The sequence below is a fragment of the Asterias rubens genome, chromosome 7, assembly GCF_902459465.1.
Source record: "Asterias rubens chromosome 7, eAstRub1.3, whole genome shotgun sequence".
In the NCBI taxonomy this organism is placed as follows: Eukaryota; Metazoa; Echinodermata; class Asteroidea; order Forcipulatida; family Asteriidae; genus Asterias; species Asterias rubens.
The window spans coordinates 7,294,419-7,316,231 of record NC_047068.1 but is presented as its reverse complement, the minus strand read 5'-3'; the positions used below and the strand labels follow the sequence as shown (position 1 = coordinate 7,316,231).

General features: G+C 39.1%; 1 protein-coding gene across 1 annotated transcript in view; it reads left to right on the top strand.

Moving 5' to 3' along the window:
• The window catches only part of LOC117292387, a 54,820-nt gene that overhangs the window by 16,553 nt on the left and 16,454 nt on the right, over positions 1 to 21,813 (top strand). The window contains exons 14-31 of the mRNA XM_033774414.1: positions 738 to 879; positions 1,435 to 1,603; positions 2,273 to 2,457; positions 4,744 to 4,998; positions 5,910 to 6,079; positions 7,331 to 7,493; positions 8,484 to 8,521; positions 9,046 to 9,102; positions 9,413 to 9,538; positions 10,970 to 11,095; positions 11,821 to 11,941; positions 12,927 to 12,982; positions 13,854 to 13,992; positions 15,021 to 15,130; positions 17,040 to 17,259; positions 18,028 to 18,201; positions 19,525 to 19,802; positions 20,489 to 20,716. Coding sequence (XP_033630305.1) covers positions 738 to 879; positions 1,435 to 1,603; positions 2,273 to 2,457; positions 4,744 to 4,998; positions 5,910 to 6,079; positions 7,331 to 7,493; positions 8,484 to 8,521; positions 9,046 to 9,102; positions 9,413 to 9,538; positions 10,970 to 11,095; positions 11,821 to 11,941; positions 12,927 to 12,982; positions 13,854 to 13,992; positions 15,021 to 15,130; positions 17,040 to 17,259; positions 18,028 to 18,201; positions 19,525 to 19,802; positions 20,489 to 20,716 — 2,757 coding nt within the window. The remainder of the gene's footprint in view (positions 1 to 737; positions 880 to 1,434; positions 1,604 to 2,272; positions 2,458 to 4,743; positions 4,999 to 5,909; positions 6,080 to 7,330; positions 7,494 to 8,483; positions 8,522 to 9,045; positions 9,103 to 9,412; positions 9,539 to 10,969; positions 11,096 to 11,820; positions 11,942 to 12,926; positions 12,983 to 13,853; positions 13,993 to 15,020; positions 15,131 to 17,039; positions 17,260 to 18,027; positions 18,202 to 19,524; positions 19,803 to 20,488; positions 20,717 to 21,813) is intronic.

Below are 21,813 nucleotides of genomic sequence, written 5' to 3'. Positions count from 1 at the left end.
AGAATAAAAATAATAATCCAAACATGTATGTAGTGTCTTACGCAAAAAGCAAACAATTGGAGTGAGAATGAAAAAAAAATAACCTAAGCAAAATAAGTCTGGAAATGTCGACTTTTAAGTCTTGTTTTGATTTCAATAAGTGAAATGGCATGACGAATTTGATAAGGAAAATTGTTTCAATGTATGCGGCAGTTGGATCAAAACCTTTGGAAGGCGAAGAGTATCTGGTTTGAGGTTTTGTGAGAATCCTTGTATCTGAGCTGGAAAGTGTGATTGGGTAGGTACGGAGTGTGCATTTTCAATTTGTTAAAAGCAGTGGACACTATTGGTAATTACTCAAAATAATTGTTAGCATAAAAACTTACTTAATAACAAGCAATGGAGAGATGTTGATAGTATAAAACATGGTGAGAAATAGTTCCCTCTGAAGTAGCGTAGTTATCGAGAAAGAACATGTTTTCCACGAATTTGATTTTGAGACCTCAGAATTAGATTTTGAGGTCTCAAAATCAAGCATCTGAAAGCACACAACATTGTGTGACAACAGTGTTTTTTCTTTCATTATTATCTCCAATTTAGACAACCAATTGAGTTCGAATTTTCACAGGTTTGTTATTTTATGCATATGTTGAGATACACCAAGTGAGAACACTGGTCTTTGACAATTACCAACAGTGTCCAGTGTCGTTTGTTTAAGGAGGAGCACTTTTATTCCAACTACTTAATTGTACTTCCAGGGCTTTGACAATATTGAGTACTTTTGTAAGCGAGTCCACGAGCCATGGAAATTGAATGACAACAGACAGATACAAAGAAGTCCCAATATATCCTTCACACCAGTTCCTGGTTCTCTGGACGAAGGTGGATGCTTCGGAACAGGTATCAATTAACTTAAATCAATAATAATAATAATATCACCAAATAAGAGCTCGTTGGTTCAGGTCCCACTCTATTGAATTGTCTTTGTTTAACACCAAAGCATTTAGAATTCATCCATTCAGTTTCCCATGTGGTTTAACTTATATGAAGATTAATTTTTTTCCAATAAAATCAAAGATGTATTGGATGTTTCCTTCAGGCAATGGACTGCTCAGTTGGTAGAGCACCAGCAGTCGATTTCACAAAGAGTTAGGACTCGTCTTATCTCGAGTTAGGACGAGTAGTCTCGTCCTAACTTGGGATTAATCTTAAGGTCTGCATGCTACAGTGCAGGGTTGGGACTCGTCCTAAGTCCTAAGATTAGTCTTAAGTTAGGAAGAGTTTTGTGAAATCGACGGCAGCACCTTAATCTGGAGGTCGTTGGTTCGAGTCCCATTCTAGTCAATTTGTCTTCGTTCACAACCAAATTATTCCAAATTTACCCAGTTAGTTTACAATATATGAAGATTATTTTTGTTCTAATATATTCAAAGATGTCTTGAATGTTTCTTTCAGGTAATGGACTGCTTGACTACAGAGGCAAGATTCTGGAGTTTGACACAGAACACTGCCTGCCGAATATGACCTTTGAACTAATGGTTTTTGTCACTAAGGGGTCAAGGGTCAGCAATGCCTCCATTTGGTTCACCGTGAAAATTGGAGATCCACCGCAGCCTACTATTAGGTAAATGCACGGCCGGATTATTCAATAATAATAATAATAATAATAATGTACTTTTATAAATTATCATGGTGCCAAAAAGAAAAACCTGATAATGAAAAAAACAAAAACTTTAAGGAACTAAATCTTTTTACACCAGGGCGCAATTTCATAGCGCTGCTTAACAGTAAGCATATTTCCGTGCTTACTGTAGCAGAAAAATTTGCTTAAGCCTTAGCGTATTTCACAGGTTAGCAGCAGATTTGGGCGGACATATTGCGTGTTTACTGTGGATTTGCATTGTGACGTCATTTATTTTCGAGCGGTAAGCACCGGAAGGTTAGCATGCCTTTTCGTGTGCTTACGGTTATTGCACAGTAAGCACAATATCGGCCGCTAAGCAGCGCTATGAAATTGGGCCCTGAACTCCCCTGGTCATTTTTTCACAAACTTTATATCTTGGGTTTTTAAATATTTATTTTATGATTAGTCAAGTAAGAGTATGGCTTCCGTCTGGCACCCCGAACAAAGATACTGACAATATAGGGAGACTGCCAACATAGGGCTAGATATCTCAGTTAGTAGAGCGCCGACACCTTAATTCGGACGTTGCATATTCAAGTCCCACTCTTGTCAATTTTCCTATGTCCAACCCCGTATCAAATAACACTATGTCTTTTTCTATGGACACAGCTGTAGCGGAGGAACCCTGTTCCAGCAGGCCTACTCCTCGTATGTAGTCAACCCCACCGATGATTTTAGGCTCAAGGCTGGTTGCGAAGGGAACTGTTATGATACAAGCTATGAATGGCAGATGGAGTTCTTCAATTCCAATAACTCTCTCTCTACGCTTACCGGCTGGCAGGACTACGCAACTGGTATGAACAAAAGCAACCCCCCCCCTTGCACCACTCCTTTTTGTTATTGCAAAATATAGTTTATGGCCCGATGGTTCGAGCCCCAGCAGATTTTTTCTCCAAGAGATAGTTCAAACCCCAGCAGAGTCGTTTCCGAAGAGATACTCCGCTGGACTACTGGGGTCAAAACGTCAGGCCATTAACTATTTTTGCATTGATACATTGTACAAGCAACTGGTATGAACAAAAGCAAGTACCAGGAGAGTTGTAATCACCCCCCCCCCCCCCCCCCCCCCCGTTCTTACAGCAAAGTTAATGGCCTGATGGTTCGAATCCCAGCAGAGTCTTTCTCTCTTTCTTTAAGAGATGCTCTGCTGCTGTTAAAACGTTATGCCATTATCTATTGTTTGCATTCATACCATAGGTCTTTTTGGTTGATAAGCAGTTCGCAAAGCTAATTATGTTCTCTCCTTTTATATTTGTGCCGCCATTTTATGCTTTATAATTCATTTAACTCTTTTATTCTGACAGTGGTTGAAGAGCCAGACTGAAGGATTTTTCTCAAAGAATCCTTCCCCCTTCCCACCAAACAGTTGACTCTCATTATTACGGTGATCCTCTTGCTATGTTTCCTAGGTTGTACTGTAACCTGGGCCCAATTTCATTAGCCTTTTTGAGGTATGGCGGACACTATAGACTGTATCGAATAACTTTTTGCTATGAAAGTCGCCATCTTGTAGGGCAAATCGTATGCGCGTTCAAACACGTACATCAATGAAGCACACAGCACGCAACATTCCCAGTTCTTTATACGGCACATGCACACACTTGCACACGCACACAGACAGACAGATGTTGTTGGGCAGATATTTGAACGGTGACATCATATTCACTAAAGTCCATAGGAGTGCCTTGTTTGGTTTGGGTGTATGGAGCCAGATTTACCCAAACCCAATACTGTTGTAGCATTGTGTGCTATTTCTCAAAAAGGCTAAATAAAGCTGCTTAAAAGCACACAAAGGAGCTAAGTACAACCAAAATTATGCTTATCGGAATAAGATTACCAGCCAAACGACTGTGTCACGTGTACTATTGTGACTGGTATCATGACCATTTCTGCTTAGCAGAAAATGGGTAAGCACTATTTTCTGCTTAAGAAGCTCTATGAAATTGGGACCTGGGCTAGGATAGCTTGGTTGGTAGAACACCAGCGTAGAAATCTGGAGTCACGGGTTCAAGTCCCTTTCGTGTCAATTAAGTCTTCACTTCTCGCGACCAACAATGATTCATGTACCCAATTACTTTCCCTTGTGATCTACAGGCATGTCATTTTCCCTTTTAAAAATTTTTTTTCTATGCCAAGTTCACCCAAACAAGGCTTAAAGCCACTCTAGGTAAAGGGCTACAAGAAGAAAATGATTAAACATGAAAATAACTCGGGTGAGCTGGAGGCTGGAAATGAAATTACTCTTTAAACAGGGGTGGGTTTCACAAAGGTAGTCCTAACTTAGGACTAGTCCTAGGCAATGCTAAGAGATAGGACTGGTCCTAAGTTAGGACCAGTAACTCATCCTAACTTAGGACTGGTCCTATCTCTTAGCATTGCTATGGACTAGTCCTAAGTTAGGACTACCTTTGTGAAATCCACCCCTGAACGCTCACCAGCACCCTTTAAGACAGGGACGACGGATGCCACTTTCCAAGATGAAGGAAACACAGACACTGTCAAGCACAAATTGAACAGCTTGACTTTAGTTTGATTTCCGATTGTTTTTGCCCTTTGGAAAAACTAAAAAAATTGTGATAAAACAGCCTGAAAAGTCTTCTGAAAGCGTATTCCATGTGTACACAATGGTCAGCCCTTGTACTCAACAAAATTTTCCTAATTTTGTAAAAGATAATAATAAAATCGAAGTCTTATATAGCGCACGTATCTACCAAACAAGGTACTCAAGGCACTGAGTATATACAAACTTTCAGAAAGATAGGTTATTGCAGTGATGAATTTTGAGACACAATTAGTTAGCACCTTATAATGGTTTACAAGGTGCTACGGCGCATACAGCAGCCACAGCCAGGAACACCGGGGCGAACCCCTTCTATTTTCGATAAGTGCACTGGGTTCTTTTACATACATTACACAACACATGGGACCAATGGCTTTACGTCCCATCCAAAGGACGAAGCAATGGTCAATGGTCAAGTGTCTTGCTTTAAGGACACAAGTGTCACGGCTGGGGATTCGAACCCACGATCTGCTGATCAGAAACACCAGAGTTTTTACTGTCTTTTTTTCTCCCCCTACAGGCGAATTGACCAATTCTCTGTTTATAAATAAAGACGTCTTCAAAATCCGGGAAGATATACGAATTTACATATTCACTCTTCTTCTGACAAGCTACGGCCAGCAAGGCAAGGCCCACATGATGATCGCATTGAACGAGCCTCCCCGGGACGGCACGTGCACAATCTCGCCGACGGATACAACTGATGTTGAGTTAGTGAGTATCGACTGTGTCGGCTGGGAAGACTCACAGGGTATCAGTAGCTACGAGTTCTACAGTGAGTACTCAAATCAGAGTGATACCCAAACATATACCTTCCCCTTAAAGGCACTGGACATTATTTGTAATAATTACTCAAAATAGTTTTTAGCATTAAAATTTACTTGGTCACGAACAATAAGCCTTTTTGAGGTATGGCGGACGTGATACGCGCGCGTCACACGCCGCGACTGATGCCACGCTCACCATGTTGGTGGTCATAGGTTTACGTGTAAACGCTGCGTCGCCTAAAATGCGCACTTCACTGAATAACATACGTTCTATTTCTATGGTCAATAAGCACAAATTTACCACAACTTTACAGTGTTGTTGCATTGTGTCGGCCATACCTCAAAAAGGCTTATGGAGAGCTGTTGATAGTATAAAACTTAGTGAGAAACGGCTAACTCTGAAGTAACGTAGTTTTTGAGAAAGAGCTGATTTTTCACTAAAATATTTGAATTAAATTCTAGACCTCAGCTGGTTTCTTAATACCTCATTGTAGAGAACAGAGATGCAAATCCACCTGCTCTAGCAAGAATTCTGCCATGTTTACTTCATTTATTATGACATTTGTAACTATTCATTTTAAATTTCAAATTTTATAGCCCAATTATGGTGTTTTATTATCTTTTATCTTGTGTTATTTGAATGTCTTTAATTCGGAATGCAATTCGTTTGTTAGAACGCAAATTTTTGAACATTTTTAAATAAACCATAACCATAATAATAAATTCCCTCCTTTACATGCACGTCTGGCAATTTTATAATTAAAGCCTTTTTTGTGTGTGTAGTTTTGCTTTTGTTCAACTATATAGTGAATGTTTACTAGTAAACAAGGTTTTTTTCAACCAGTGGCTGCCAACCATTTATGTGTTTTTTAAAAAAATAAACCAGAATAAAAATATATTCTATCATTATTTCTCACAGTTGTTGTTCAAGGCAACACGGCCAACAAGGTTGTAGACTTTGGTGCTCATGGTAAAACCAAATTCCACTCTCCAGTCGGGATGAGCGATGAGGACTACATGGTGGAGTTTCAAGTTCAGATTTATGACAGTCTCGGGGCAACAACTATCTATCCAATTGGTAAAATCAAGGTAAGCTAAACCTAGACTCCTCTGGATTAAAGGAACACGTTGCCTTGGATCGGACGAGTTGGTCTATAAAAAGCGTTTGAAACCGTTTGTTACGAAATGCATATGGTTAGAAAGATGTTTTGAAAGTAGAATATAATGATCCACACAAGTATCGCTCAAAATTGCACGGTTTTCCTTTTACGTCGCGAACTAACACGGTCAGCCATATATGGGAGAGTCAAAAATTTGACTCCCATAAATGGCCGACCGTGTTAGCCGACGAGGTAAAAAGAAAACCACGCAATTTCGAGGCATATTTGTGTAGATCATTGTATTCTACTTTTACAACATCTTTCTAACCATATGCATTTTATAACAAACGCTTTTCAAAGACCAACTCGACCGACCCAAGGCAACGTGTTCCTTTAATGTTAACACCCTTTATTATTGTGCTACTCTTCAGTACATTTTGGTTTTTCACTTTTATATCCTGAAACATTTGCTATTTGTTAACATGCATGATACTGGAAGAAACTAGAAATAAATAGTTAACTTGCGGGTACAACCATGTGTAAATCTCTTTTGTGTGAGTGTTGGCTCTGAGAAGAGCTGGTTTGGTCTTGCGCTTTCGCACACTATACTCTGCTCGTTTTCAGGGTGATATTCTTATATATATTTGGTTTGCGGTAACACCATGTGTGTACATGTATCTACCTGCCAGAGTTTGTTCTTAGAGAACTGTCTTTCTTTATTCTACTACCGCGGAGTAGATTTATCGGATTGCTCGGAAGACTTCTCAGTTCTGAAAAGAACTGTCCTGCTTATTGACTACTACCTGGACAGAAGGTAGAAAATTTGCTAGGACTACTACTTTAGCTTACAGGATCGTTCTTAAACTGGTCTCAACATTTCAACTAGCTTGCTCTAGTCATTGTCAGGAGACCACTGTGCTACTTTTCAATAACAGGGTTTTTTTTTCACTTTGTATATCCTGAGAATTTTTTTGTTTGTTTCTTTGTTGACAAGCTTGGTATTCGTTTCACTAAAACCTGATTTCTGGTTATTTTGCTCTTGAAAAAAAAACATAAAAAATTGTGATTAAATAGCCTGAAAACTCTATAAACCCCACACCATGTGTCCATATAGGTCAGCCCTTTTGCTTAGAAACTGGTCCTACTTTTTTTCCAAGGACCTGTGTTAGTAACTTTCTTTTTTGTTGTTTTTTAATCATGTCAATTTTAAGTTTATTCATATAAATTGCAAAATTTTTAGGTACGGCCCGAAGCAACAAATGGTACAAATACCTTATCGGGTGATTACGTGGAAAAAACAACCAACTACTTTTCTGCACTGGCAGCGGAGGGAAACTCGCGAGCCATAAATAATGAGCTTCTTACTGAGTCGTCGAAGCTCAATGAGCTACGAGCAGTGGATGGTAAGAAAGCTTCTATGCTCGCCCCCCCCCCCCCCTCTGAAAGTAGACTGGTCCCCTGTCCTTTTCCGTACGGATAGGGACAGGTATTGGTTTTACAGACACAGCGAATACCATTGGGTACAACGTACCTGTATTACAGTACATGTACATCCATATAATGATGTTTTATATGTAAACATGTATGTAGAGTTTGACTGAGAAATGGATGCGAGATCAACGGAACATCTGTACAACGTGACCTTCGATGTATTAAAGCTGGCTTGAGGCCACTCTATGGCAAAACTCATGAGGCTTGAAGTGTGATGTCAGATGTTCAGGCTACCCTGAAACTAGTTTACAATTTTGTTAAGTGTTACACCTGCTTTGTCTGATCTTGAGTGCAAGACGGCCAAGCATCAAGTAGGAACAGTTTTGTCAGAGTTGCTAGTGTCGTGCCTTCTCTTGATTCTAAAAGAGTTAGCACAATGGTAACAATAATGCCACTAATAGCTTGTTCTTCTATAGCATATTTCACAGTGACGTATCGATGCGCTTTACATTATTGCCCTGGTCATTGAGCAAACAACATTCCTTTAATCTTTCTCAGCTCCCTAGGGAGTACGCAGCCCCGAGCTGCCGTGGCGCTCCGTAGGCTTTTTTCATACATAATATCAACCTTTTCCCTCGCAAGTACCTGTTTATACCCCTGTCTGAAGATAAGCAATTATAGTAAAGCTTGCATGGTTACCAAGTGTCAGGACCGGGACTCGACCCAAACACTGATGACTTAACCACCAGAACTTGAATTTGATGCTCTTAACTATTCAGCCATGACACCCTACACCCTGGTAGTGTCATGACCAGGATTCAAACCTGTATGCTAATTACTTTTGCCACCAGAAATAAGTCCGGTACACTAGATCACTCAGCCATGACATGATAAATGGTCCAAAATTCTCAAATAGTTTTGAATGTTTTTGTGTTTCTCTTTTCTTCCTTTTTTGTCACCAGCGCATAGACTGAATGGTACTAATGCCACTGCAACAGAGGTAAAACATCTTTATGAATATAGCCCTTTTTCTTGTTAAACTGCATTTTTTTTTTTATTTATTTTTTTATTTTTAAGGCACTGGATAGGCCTGCTATTGGTAACTGCTCAAAATCATTGTTAGCATAAAAACTTACTTGTTAACAATCAATGGAGAGATGTTGCGAGTATAAAACATTTTTGAGAAACGGCTCCTTCTGATGTAATGTAGTTTTTGAGAAAGAAGTAAATTCCAACTCAAATATTTGAATCTGATAAGAGACTTCAGGCCTGAATTTTAGGCAAATGAAAGCACACAAATTTGTGCAACTAGGGTGTTTTTTTCCTTACGTTATTCTCTTGTAACTTTGACGACCAATCAAGTCAAAATGTTCACAGATTTGTTATTTTATGCAAATGTTGGGATACACCGAATGGGAATACTGGTCGTTGACAATTATTACCAAAGCTGCGAGTGCCTTTAAACTGATTTAAAAAGAATAAGGGGGAGATAATAACAAATTTTGTCCTGTTTCTCTCCTTTAGGATCCCACAGAATTCACAGATGAAGATCACCAGCGAGGTAGGACCCAAAGAGCTTATGTAAGTCGGTTTTTTTTTGTACAGAAGAAATGTGCCTTTTATCAACTCTGAAGGCTTTTTCATTCACAATATCAACCTCTACCCTCGCAGGTACCCATTTATACCCCTGGGTGACGAGAAGCAATTATAGTAAAGTATCTTGCTCAAGGACACAAGTGTCACGACCGGGATTCGAACCCACACTCCGGTGACTTAGCATCAGAACTTGAATTTGATGCTCTTAACCACTCGACCACGACACTGTACGCACTCTATGCAATACCCTTTAACTTTGTTACATGGCTGATTTGTTATTGTCCTTTCATTTCAGATAAGACTTCAGATGGCTGAGTTGGTCATTCACACAAGCATGGACTCGCTCTTTGATGTCCTGAATTGCGCATCGGCTATCACTGTACTGACAGAGGCTTACGATGAATTATCCCACGGAACCCTGGTAAGCCGTTCAAAATGGACACACTACTCAATCAGGCAAAAGAAAACAAATTCTGTTTCCGGTTACCCGATTAAATCCTAGCTTTATGTTGCGACCCTAAACTTTTTATTCGGCATTCAAAATGATAATAACACCAAGGACAAAATGATTGACTTACACAGGCATAATATTTGTACTACTTTAGTCTGTTTCCCAATTTCTTTTACCCTTGGAAAATTGTGATTAAAGGAAGACATTAATAATAATATAAATAATAATAAGACTTGTAATGCGCACGTATCCACCCTGCTGGGTGTTCAAGGCGCAGTAAAAACCAACAAAAAACAAAACAAAACAAAACAAAACAAAAACAAAACAAAGAAAAACAATAGTCCTTGAAAACCTGTGACATAAGATAAGTTTTGAGAAGAGATTTGAATGTTGTGGTACAAAGACAAGTTCTAAGATTAAGTGGTAGAGAGTTCCAGATGCGTGGCGCAGCTGAAGAAAAAGACATGTCTCCCCATGAGTGTCGAGACTTGGGTTCAATGAGAAGAAGCATGGAACTTGATCGAAGATTTCTTAATGGAGTGTAAACTTGGAGACGTTCAGAAATATAGTGGGGAAGCCTTGCCATTAAGTGCTTTGTGGACAATGAGCATCAGCTTGAAGATGATTCGTTGAGGGATAGGGAGCCAGTGTAGTTGTTTCAGAATGGGGGTGATGGAACAGGATTTCTTAGACATTGTCACAATGCGGGCAGCAGTTTTTTGGAGGCATTGAAGACGAGAAATCTGGTTGTTAGGAAGACTGTAGAGAAGAGCATTGCCATTGTCAAGGCGAGAAGTAACAAATGCATGAATGACCTTTTCAGTGGCACTTTTGTCCAAGTACTTACGAATCTTACCAATATTGTTGATGTATAATTGAAGTGTCATTGATGAATCAAAAATAACCCCTAAGTTCCGAGCTTGCAGCGAGGGAGCTATCCGAGCATCAACGATGGAGATTTATGGCACTGAAACCTTTGTTAACTGTTGACGTGACCCAAATAGAAGGAACTCTGTGCTATCATCATTCAACTTCAGGAAGTTTTGTTGTGTCCTTGGATCTGTCGAGTTGGTATTTGAAAAGCGTTTGTAACCGGATGTTATTAAATGCATATGATTAGAGAGATATATTAAAAGTAGAATATAATGATCCACACAAGTATCACTTGAAATTGCATGGTTTTCCTTTTACCTCGTGGACCAACACGGTCGGCCATTTATGGAAGTCAAATTTTGGACTCCCATAAATGGCCGACCGTGTTGGTTCGCAAAGTAAAAAAAAACTACACATTTTCAAGGCAAATTTGTGTGGATCAGTGTATTCTACTTTTAAATAAATTAAAAACTTAAAAACATCTGTTTCTTTTTAGTTTCAACCTTTATTTTGTTTTACCTTTTGTAGGAAAAGTTGGCAACGCTTGGGGAAATCATGGTGAAGACCTTGAGATTATTGGCACCAGGAGCTGATCAGAAAACTATCTCAAAAGTTGCGAAAACTTGTTTTGAGGTGTTCGTTAATCTACTCTCTGTAAGTATGCAAATGCTCAAATTATTTGGCCGATGTATGTTAGTAAGGGGGAACCTGTAGGCCAGAAGCCATGTGTCAAGGCAGAGTGAATTAAAGCAGTGAATTCAAGTTTTGGTGGTTTAGTAAAGGAATGTTATTGGCCCAATGACCAGGGGTCGTTTCCGCAAAGAGTTAGGACTAGTCCTAGGAGATGTAAAAAGCCTATGGCTAATAATAAATATATATATCAAAGTCTTATATAGCGCACGTATCTACATGTACCAAACAAGGTACTCAAGGCGCTGAGTATAAACAAAACTTTCAGAAAGATAGGTTATTGAAGTTATGAAGTCTGTGACCCAATTATTTAGCACCTTATAAGGGTTTACGAGGTACTACAGCCACAGCCAGGAACACCGGGGCTTTACGTCCCATCCGAAGGACGAAGCAATGGTTAAGTGTCTTGCTTAAGGACACAAGTGTCACGGCTGGGGATTCGAACCCACACTCTGCTGATCAGAAACACCAGAGTTTGAATTCGGTGCTCTTAACCGCTGGGCCACGACACTTCCAAAACTAACTCGAGGTGAGACTAGTCTTAACTCTTTGTGAAATCCACCCCAGGGCATTAATGTTAAACGCATTGAGATGGTTATTGTAAAAATGCACTTCATAAGAACTATTCGTTACTATCACTATTATAATCATTTGTTCACGTTCATTTAATTCATATTTCTACATATTAGGGCTCAGCCACCACAATTGATGATCCCATATCTGTTCTGGACAAGTTGGAAGTAGAAAATGCCACGGCAGATTACACTGAGTTGAACCGACGCATTGCAGAGTCATCAAGTGTTACAGAGAGTAAGTTATTGTATCTTCATGCCCTGACGAGGAAGCAAACGAAAAATATCCCATGAGAAGGCTCTATGTTTAAAGTTACTGGACACTATTGGTATAATTACTCAAAATAGTTATCAGCATGAAACCTTACTGGGTAACAAGTAATGAAGAGCTGTTGTTAGTATAAAATACTGTGAGAAACGGCTCCCTCTGAAGTAACGTAAGTTTCGAGAAAGAAATAATTTTCCATGAATTTGATTACGAGACCTCAGAACTAGATTTTGAGGTCTCGAAATCAAGCATCTGAAAGCACACAACTGCGTGTGACAAGGACGTTTTTCTTTCATTGTTATCTTGCAACTTCGACGACCAATTAAGCTCAATTTTTCACAGGTTTGTTATTTTATGCATATGTAGAGATACACCAAGTTAGAAGACTGGTCTTTGACAATTACCAATAGTGTCCAGTGTCTTTTGAAGCTGCCTCATGATCAATCCTTCAAAATCGAATCCTCCTGGTAAATTTGACGGACTAAAAAGGGTTGGGTCAATTAAATGAAGTGCTCATCATTTACAGTAACTTTGCATCCTCTTCTTTGTATGACATGCAAGAAAGCATTCATACTTCCAGCTAATGCAAATGCAAAGCTAATTTTGACGTCACATGGCTGTTTTTGCTGTGAATCTTTTGCAGAAGTCCAGCACATCTCTACTCTTGCAAATTATTCGGTGCAAATATGTGTTTTCAAAATTTGTACCGCATTCGCATTCGCTGGAAGAATGAACCAGGCTTTAGTCTGTTAGTGTACACAGACATGTTTACACATTTTCACATTTTCATCAATTTTGTAAAGTTAAATAGAAGAGTTCATGTTATCATGCAAACTTCTCTTCATAGTATTCCTATCATCCATGCAAAGCGTTGAATGTTTTTTAGAACAAGCGTGAATAATAATCTAACAAAATTGTTTGAATTTCCCGCTCATTTATCTTTTTGGGAGTTCAGGTGTCACAACAACAGAATCTCCTGATGTTGAAGTTTCGCCGGAAAAAAAAGAAAAGGTAGCTATTGAACTGTTTAGATGTGCAACTTTTATCAGCCATGCAACTCTTCCGCGTTTCCGCGAATTCCGCGTTTTTGTTTTGTTTTTTTACGTGAAAAAAAAAACCCAAAACGTGTTTTTTTTAATGTTTTTTTTTTAAAGCCTAATATATGCCTGGCAACAACAGTTTACAACTACAATCATGTAAAATAAGCCTAGTACATGCTTACAATGCACCTAAGAGCAAAATAAACCTCAACATTTTCTAGGGTACCATTGTGGGTATCATGTCCCGTGGCGTTATGGCTTGCACTTGCGTTGTGCCTTTGAAAATTTCCCTCTTTTTTTTTTCAACGGGCAGTTGCATGCCTATTTAATGTAGTTGGGGCACTTTGTTATGCAGTAACGCTTCTCAGGCTCAAATTTCTTATTGACCAACCGCATTACTTCAAAGTGAAATGTTTCTCAAAATGCCTTATACATGTACTATCAAGTACAGCTGTAGGCTTAAAACTGAAGGCTTTTTTATTGCCATTAATTTGAAGAGTGATTACCGAAACCCCATGAAATGGGGACCTAGACAGGAACAGTGTGAAAGTGTGGAAGTGGGCCGGGGTAGCCGTGGGGTTAAAAAACCTCCCAGGGCCTCCTTTATTCCGGTAGTACAAGAGATACAGTGTGAACAGAGCTAAGGTAAATTAACGGCAGGTGTAAAACCTTGTCTTGGACTACACTTCGTTGTCCTGAACTAATTTTGACAAGGTCCCTCAGTCATTTAAGTGTTTCATTTTATTTTCCTGTTTATAATACGAAATATAGCATTTAAAGTACGCATTTATAAAAACTTGTAACTGACACAGTGTTTTGGGGTGTTTTTATTTTTACTTCAGGCAAGACAGCTCGTCGCTAGAGTAGAACTTTTAGTTGAAGAAGTATCGAATATCTTAAAGGAAAACAAGCTTCCTGGAGAGCCAGCGAGTACAATTCTTACAAAACAGGGAACCACGACACTCAAAAAAGCAAAAGCTGGTAAGTACAGTAGACAACTTTCATTCAAAGAGATCGTATACCTTTGGATTTTGGAAAAGCTCCATTATTTTAATCCTTAATAAATGTAGATGTACAATAAAACCCGTGGTATAGAAGAGTTAATCCAACGGTTCTTTTCAGAACCACCCCAACTCATTTAGAGATTGTTATTACATGGTGTTACCGCAAACTCTTCTATACCTTATTTCCACCATGCAAAGTTTCAAATCCTACTTAAAACCCGTGGTAGTGTTTTTTTTCAATATCTACAAAAATCCCTAGCAGTTATGTCTCAAGCAGGACAGTAACATTTCTCAGATTCAAATTTTTGTGGGAAAAAATGATATTGTTTGTTACATTACCACTCCACTTCAAAGTGAAATGATTCTCAAAATGTTATATACTTTCGAAAGCTCCTGTACTTCTCAGCAGTTTTTATGGCCATTAACTTTAAGAGTGATTACCAAACCTTCCCTTTAAAGTTTTATTTTACCAAACATTTTGGAACTTCAGAGGCAATTTTTGTTTTGGGGATTATCATTGTTACAATAAAACCCGATTATAAATACAGTAAAAACATCAAGAGTTTAAACAAAAATGCACTAGGAATATATTTTTCACTCTTTCACTCTCTGAAGAAATTCAAATTAGGGAGAAGATCGAGCTCTCATTCGTAAAAAAAAGTCAAAGAAGGTCTGGAAGATTTATCCAATCATAAAGGAATATTTTGAGCATGAATTCCAGTACCCTATGTCTCTCTTTGACACAAAGTGTAGCACGGTAGGTGCATGTCTGTGCACACATTGGGATTGTCCGAGGCGTGTATAGATATCAGTAGGTCAAACAATGGGAATAAAAATAAGCTGCTCGCCAACCGTATTTCTAACAAGAAAAATGTTTTGTGTCTGTGCGTCATTTGCCATAAAGTGGCTAACTCATGAGGCATGATCAGTGAGTGAGCACTCCCTGCTACACGCAAAATACAAACATAAACGCGTAGAAACGATTGCTTGCTTTCATTATATAAGGTGATTTAAAGAATTCGTCAGTGAAGGAGGGAGATGGAGAAATTGTGGTACCAGACTTTTGCGCAATCACAGAAGGGGAATGCGAAGATGAAACCATCATTGATGTCCAGGTAGGAGGACTAGAAACTAGAACTTTAATTTAAAGGCACTGGACACTATTGGTTATTGTCAAAGACCAATCTTCCTACTTTGTGTATCTCAACATATGCACAAAATAACAAACCTGTGAACATTTTTACTAAATTGGTCGTCGAAGTTGCGAGAGAATACAAACTTGTCACACAAGCTGTGTGTTTCAGATGTCTTGATTTCGCGACCTCAACTGAGGTCCTGAAATCAATTCAAATATTTTAGTGAGAAATTACTTCTTTCTCAAAAACTCTGTTACTTCAGAGGGAGCCGCCCGTCACTATGTTTTATACTGTCAACAGCTCTCCATTGCTTGTTACCAAGTAAGTTTTCATGATAACAATTATTTTGAGTAACTACCAATAGTGTCCACTGCCTTTATAAAGCCTTTCCTCTGGTCCTAGAAAAGAATAACTTTGTTTTGTTACTGGTGTTGGAACTTGACCTCCGGGTTGATATTGTGTTTGAAAAAGCCTTCTGAGCGCCTGGCAGCTCGGGCTGTATACTCCCCAGGGAGCTGAGAAACATTGCAGGAATGTTATTGGCCCAATGACTAGGGCACTAATGTAAAGCGCATTGATATGGTTGTTGTAAAAAAAATGCGCTATATAAGAACTAGTTATTTATTAATGCAAACTGTGCATGACATGTGCGCACATTTGGCTGCCGATGCTGAATGCTGTTGGTGATGTATTTTGTAAGTTTTAATGTATTTTGTTTAAAATGAATCCAACCGTATGTGGTTGCTAATAAAATAAACCTTACCTTACCCTTACCTTACCCTTACCTTACCTCTGTCGTCAAGCACTTCACCCCTATCCTTACCCGAGACCTAGCCCTAACCCAAAGAACTCCTGAGCCTCCTGGTAGCAGAGCGATTTTGAAGACAAGGTCCTTACACTTGTCTTAAAAGCACTTCACGATACGACACCCACCTACATCTAAAATCTTGTACCTAAATCTCGTACCACTAACTATGGCCACCACGCATTTCCTCACATTGCACCAGTCTTATGAAACAAACTACCCAGCGACATCAGAAAAGCATATTCTCTCAACACATTTCAAACTCGTATTAAGAAACTTTTATTTACTGCGAGTTATTATCATTCCTCTTTTGGTTTGATATTCTGTAGAGAGCTTGATACTTTTGTAGTAATCTTTTCTGTAGCGCATGAGAAATTGTTTGTAAGAAAGTGTGTTTTATGAATAGTTAATGGTTAAAATAGGTAACAGCCTGATGTTTCAACCTTAGCAGAGTCTGTCTCAAAGACTAAATGACAACACAATAAACAAGAACAGGCAACTAAAGCTGTGCTCCCATGGGACCAATTTGGTTAAAGTACCGCAACTTTTCTGTAGAATGATGAAATTAAATCCAGTGGGGACGCGGCCATGACGTAAAACTACCAGGCAAGAGGAGGTCGCAGAAGACTTTTGTGTATAGACACGGTAACTTAAAGACACTGGACACTATTGGTATTTGACTAGCCTTCACAGTTGGTGTATCTCAACACATGCATAAAATAACAAACCTGTGAAAATTTGAGCTCAATCGGTCGTCGAAGTTGCGAGATAATGAAAGCTAAAACACGAAGTTGTGTGCTTTCAGATGCTTGATTTTGAGACCTCAAATTCTAAATCTGAGGTATCAAAATCAAATTCAAGGAAAATTACTTCTTTCTCGAAAACTAAATTACTTTAGAGGGAGCCTTTTTTCACAATGTTTAAAAACTATCCAGCTCTTCCCATTACTTGTTACCAAGAAAGGTTTTATGCTAAAAATTATTTTGAGTAATTACCAATAGTGTCCACTACCTTTAAGTCAAATAAGCATAAGCAAGTAATAGTTTCAACAATATAGATCTTTTTTGCTTTGAAACTTTTCAGAGTAGCTCAAGAAAACTCAACTCCTTCAACTACATGTCAAGCAGTGAACGAGTCTCAAAAAGCTCAAACGTCATGTCGCTGAAATACTTTAAAGACGATGGAGGTGAAATTCCCATTGACAATTCAAGGCAAGAGTTTGAGCTGTATATCCCGCGACCGGACTCCGAAACTCCTCAGTGTACTAACTATGAACAGAACTTCAACACAACTAGCCAAACAGGTAATAAAGGGTAGTCATACAATAGGGTGTCATGGCTGAGCGGATATAAGAGCACCAAACTCAAGCTCTGGCGTTTCTGTTCAGCAGGTTGTTGGTTCGAGTCCCGGTCGTGACACTTGTGTCCTTGAGCAAAACATTTAACTATATAATAATTGCTTCTCTCTACCCTGGGGTAAATGGGAACCTGTTAGGGCAGAGATGGTTCTTGTGGTTGTTTTAGCTTACTAGCGCATATTTGTTGCCAGGGAGCTGAGATGGTTTAGGAAGGAATTAAAAATGGCCCAGTGACGAGGGGTAAAGCCCATCGGGTGTATAAAGCGTGATATAATTTTTAAAATTTATTATTATTGATAGGAGTCACTTTGTGTCTTCAGTATTGTATGGCAGATTTGACATTTCACTCTTGGCCTCAGCTACTCCTTGGACTTTCCCTAATGCCTTTAGTGCAAGAGATTCATCTATCAATTCTACAAGTTCGCTTCAATGGTTTCACCAAAAGTCAACTACCATACTAATTGTTTCAAGTTTTATTTCTTCAGTCATATCGACACCAGAAACCACTACACTCTTCTCGTTCATGCTTGACCATGAACCAGAGTACAGCTCTTTTTACCGTATAACTATGCATTACATTATTATAATTATTGTAAGAACTTTGCGGTAACACCATGAAAAGAACCTGTCGACTGAAGAAAACCCAGTTCCCAAACCAGCATTTATCCAAAATATTTACCAGAAGCTTTTCTTTCTGTCCTGGTTCCATTCAAGGCATGTCACTGCACACAATTCAGGTACCATATGATCAGACAACGGTGACACTGGAAGTTATTCCAGACTTCTTCAACACCACACAGTATGCATTGCTGGTTAGGTACAAACACCCTCCAAAATGGAACGAAACGGACCATAAGTGGATTGTTCCATACAACATCAGTCTGGGAAGTAAGTATCTAGTATTTTTGGCTGTATTGTATCTTTGTAAATATAAATTTTTGTTTCTGCATGTTGTTAAGTGGATCGCGGGATTTGTGATCGTCAATGGGCTATATAAATGTTGTTTTCATTATTATTATTATTATTATTATTATTATTAATAAGTACATGTTGAATGGGGAGATACTTTATATATACTTTATATTTATACAGCGCTTAAAGGCAGTGGACACTATTGGTAATTACTCAAAATAGTTATTAGCATAAAACCTTTCTTGGTGACAAGTAATGGGGAGAGGTTGGTGGTATAAAACATTGTGAGAAACGGCTCCCTCTGAAGTGCCATAGTTTTGGAGAAAGAAGTTATTTTCCATGAATTTGATTTCGAGACCTCAAGTTTAGAACTTGAGGTCTCGAAATCAACCATCTAAACGCACACACCTTCGTGTGACAAGGGTGTTTTCTTCTTTCATTATTATCTCGCAACTTTGATGACCGATTGAGCTCAAATTTTCACAGGTTTGTTATTGTATGCATATGTTGAGATACACCAACTGTGAAGGCTAGTCTTTGACAATTACCAATAGTGTCCACTGTCTTTAATGCTACCTTTCTAAACGCAAGGTATAAACCAATCCGGGCGTGCAAGTGTTTAGCACTGCGCGCCACTGCTGCGATGTACATGTGCATAGTTTTGTGCACAAAAACACGAGAAAATCATGTTCCTTTCCACTCTCTATGGTATTTAGATGTTTTCCCTCAACGACTTACACAATTTCCTTTGACAGGACATCATGATATACCAATGTAGATCACTGACCACAAATATTTGCAACTAAAAAGAAACCGAATCATCTTGTTAGGGGTCAAAGACGCGGAAACTGCATAATAGTCGCTAAAATGCGTTACATCGGCAAGGTCTTTTGTCAGAATTCCAGTATTTTACTTTCTGCTTAATTTTAAAAACTTATCAAGAGTGTAGTACATCGTTATATCATGCAGCAATATCAGTGAAACTGCATAGATTGTTGAGGAAGACATTCAATTCCAATAAAAAGTGAAAAGGAAAATGATTTTCTCGTGTCTTTGTGCACAAAATTAGGCACAAGTACACCGCAGCAGTAGCGCGCCTGCACGCCCGGATTGGTGTATACAGAGCTAAGTGTGAGGACTATTCTCTTACATAGCACCTTGTGCTGTTGCGCAGTGTGCAGCCAATCAAACCAGGAACACTGAGGCAAACCCCTTGTCTTTACGATAAGTAAACTGGGTATATTTCCGTACATTACACAAAACGTGGGACCTAAGATCTTGTTTTTCCCCTACCAACAGCCAGTCCAGATGCGTATTCGATTCATCTGAACCAATCGTACATCGGTAACAACACCGGCACGTACTACCTCGGCGTGATCGAGATCCCCCAGGAGCCTCAGAGGGACAACCCTCTGGTCCTGTTTGATGATAACCTCACTCCCGAAGAGCTCATGCACGACATTCTGAAGTTGCGCAGGGTGGCAAACTTCAGCAGTAACTATACACTCTGTGTTTACGTTTCGGGTTGTGTGTACTTCAACAATGATACGCAAGAGTGGACGACGGATGGAGTTAGGGTAAATATGAAGTACTTATAAAACCGAACCTATTAGAGACCATTTGTATCTGTATAATTATGACCATACACATATAGAGCTGTTTTTATTTTTGAAGGTTTTTTTTTCTTCCAATTATTTTGTAAAACTGTCTGAGAAAATTAATATAAAATAGAATTTTGAATTTGTTTAGGAAATGTAGATTTAATTTTACCATGGGAAGAAAGGTTGGGAAATTTTCATTAAGGTCATGACCTGTTTGTCCGAGTGAGAGGTGCAGCTGTTGCCGGCTGCCATGGGCATTTTTGGTGAAAGCCCTTTCCAGCGGCTATGGTCTTGAAATTGTAAAAAGTTTAATGATCAGTTTTGGAAAAGCTGAAATCATTCCCAAAAGCTTTCAATAAACACACCATCCAAACAATCTGAGAAAGTTTCAAACATTGCAGAAATTCCGTTTTGTAAAATATGCAACCTACCAAATAAAAGTACATGTATGACGTGATTATTTTGCGATCCTCCCAGTCATCTGATAGAGCCCTCTGTTAACTGTATAAGGTTACGTCATGTTTAATCATTTTCTAATTGTGTTTTTATCACACGTTTAAACGTGGCCACAAGATCTCCTCTCAACCAATTAGAATTGATAAACTACCCCAGGTATTTACGATTGCAAAATATCAACTTGACAATATTTTATCTCCTGATAGATTGGGCCTAAATCAACAAAAGACATGACCCAGTGTTTCAGCACCCATCTGACCGACTTTGCCAGTACTTGGATAGTTCCCCCCGCTCCGCTAGACTTTCAGTTCATCTTTAACAACGCTGGTTTCTTGGACAACCTGACCATATATATTACCACTATTGCTGTGTACGTTCTTTTCTTCTTCATCTTCATCTGGTCTCGGAGAAAAGACAAGAAGGATTGCATCATGGTAAGGGGACTTAGTCAAGTCTAGTTCAAGCAGCAAGCATCCAGGGGTCGATTTCACAAAGAGTTAGGACTAGTCCTAACTTAAAACTAGTCCTAGGAGATATAAAAAAACGTATGGCTAGTCCTACGTTAGGACGAGGAATTTGTCGTAACTCGAGATAAGACTAGTCTCAACTCTTTGTGAAATCCACCCCAGGAGTTGATTTCACAAAGATAGTCCTAACTTAAGGACTCTTTAGGAGTTATTAAAAACTTAGGGCTAGTCCTAAGTCAGGTAGAGTAACTCGTCCTAACTCGAGTTAAGACTAGTCTTAACTCTTTGTGAAATCCACCCAGGGGCTTTTCTCAAACCTTGGCTTGGGCTCCATCTCTGGCTTGGGCTCCACGCGCTGCGTACACAGTGGAAACGCAGCGTGTATGAATCGACCTTCAGGCCTGTACATTTTTGGAGCGGCCTATTTTTCTACATGGTGGTGGTTCGAACATTAGACGGAAGCCCAAACTGAAGTTTGAGAAAAGCTGTTAAGCAGGAAATTCTTTTTCAAAGCAAGAATTGAGTGGGGTTACCAGCCGCAGTAATAGAAACTGTATGGTATTTTGGCTGGTAACCAGTTTCTGCTTAGCAAGATTTTCCTGTGCTCAGCAGTTTTTTGTGCTTACACTACAGGCTGTATGAAATTAGGCACAAGGCTCCATTTCAGATTTCAAAACATCTCTGCTTAAAGAATTGCTAAGCAAAAACTAGCAGTGGACCTGTCGCAAGCGATGTTCTATACATTTCTTCTTCTTCTCACCCATACACTCTTGCTTTCCTGAGATGTAGAACATGGAGCTATCCCAACAGCTTTATTCCACGCCCTAGTCTGGTGCATTTTTCCATCCATATTACGAACTAGTTGGTTTTAAGAGGAAAATCAATTCCCAACTTAAGCTCCCCTGAAAAATGTTCAACTCTGTTTTCTTGTTGTAACCCATTACTAAGAGTGGCTGTTAGCCGTTCATTAAAAGGCACTGGACACCTTTGGTAGTCGTCAAAGGCCAGTATTCTCACGTGGTTTATCCCAACATATGCATAGAACACAAAAATTTTGACTCAAT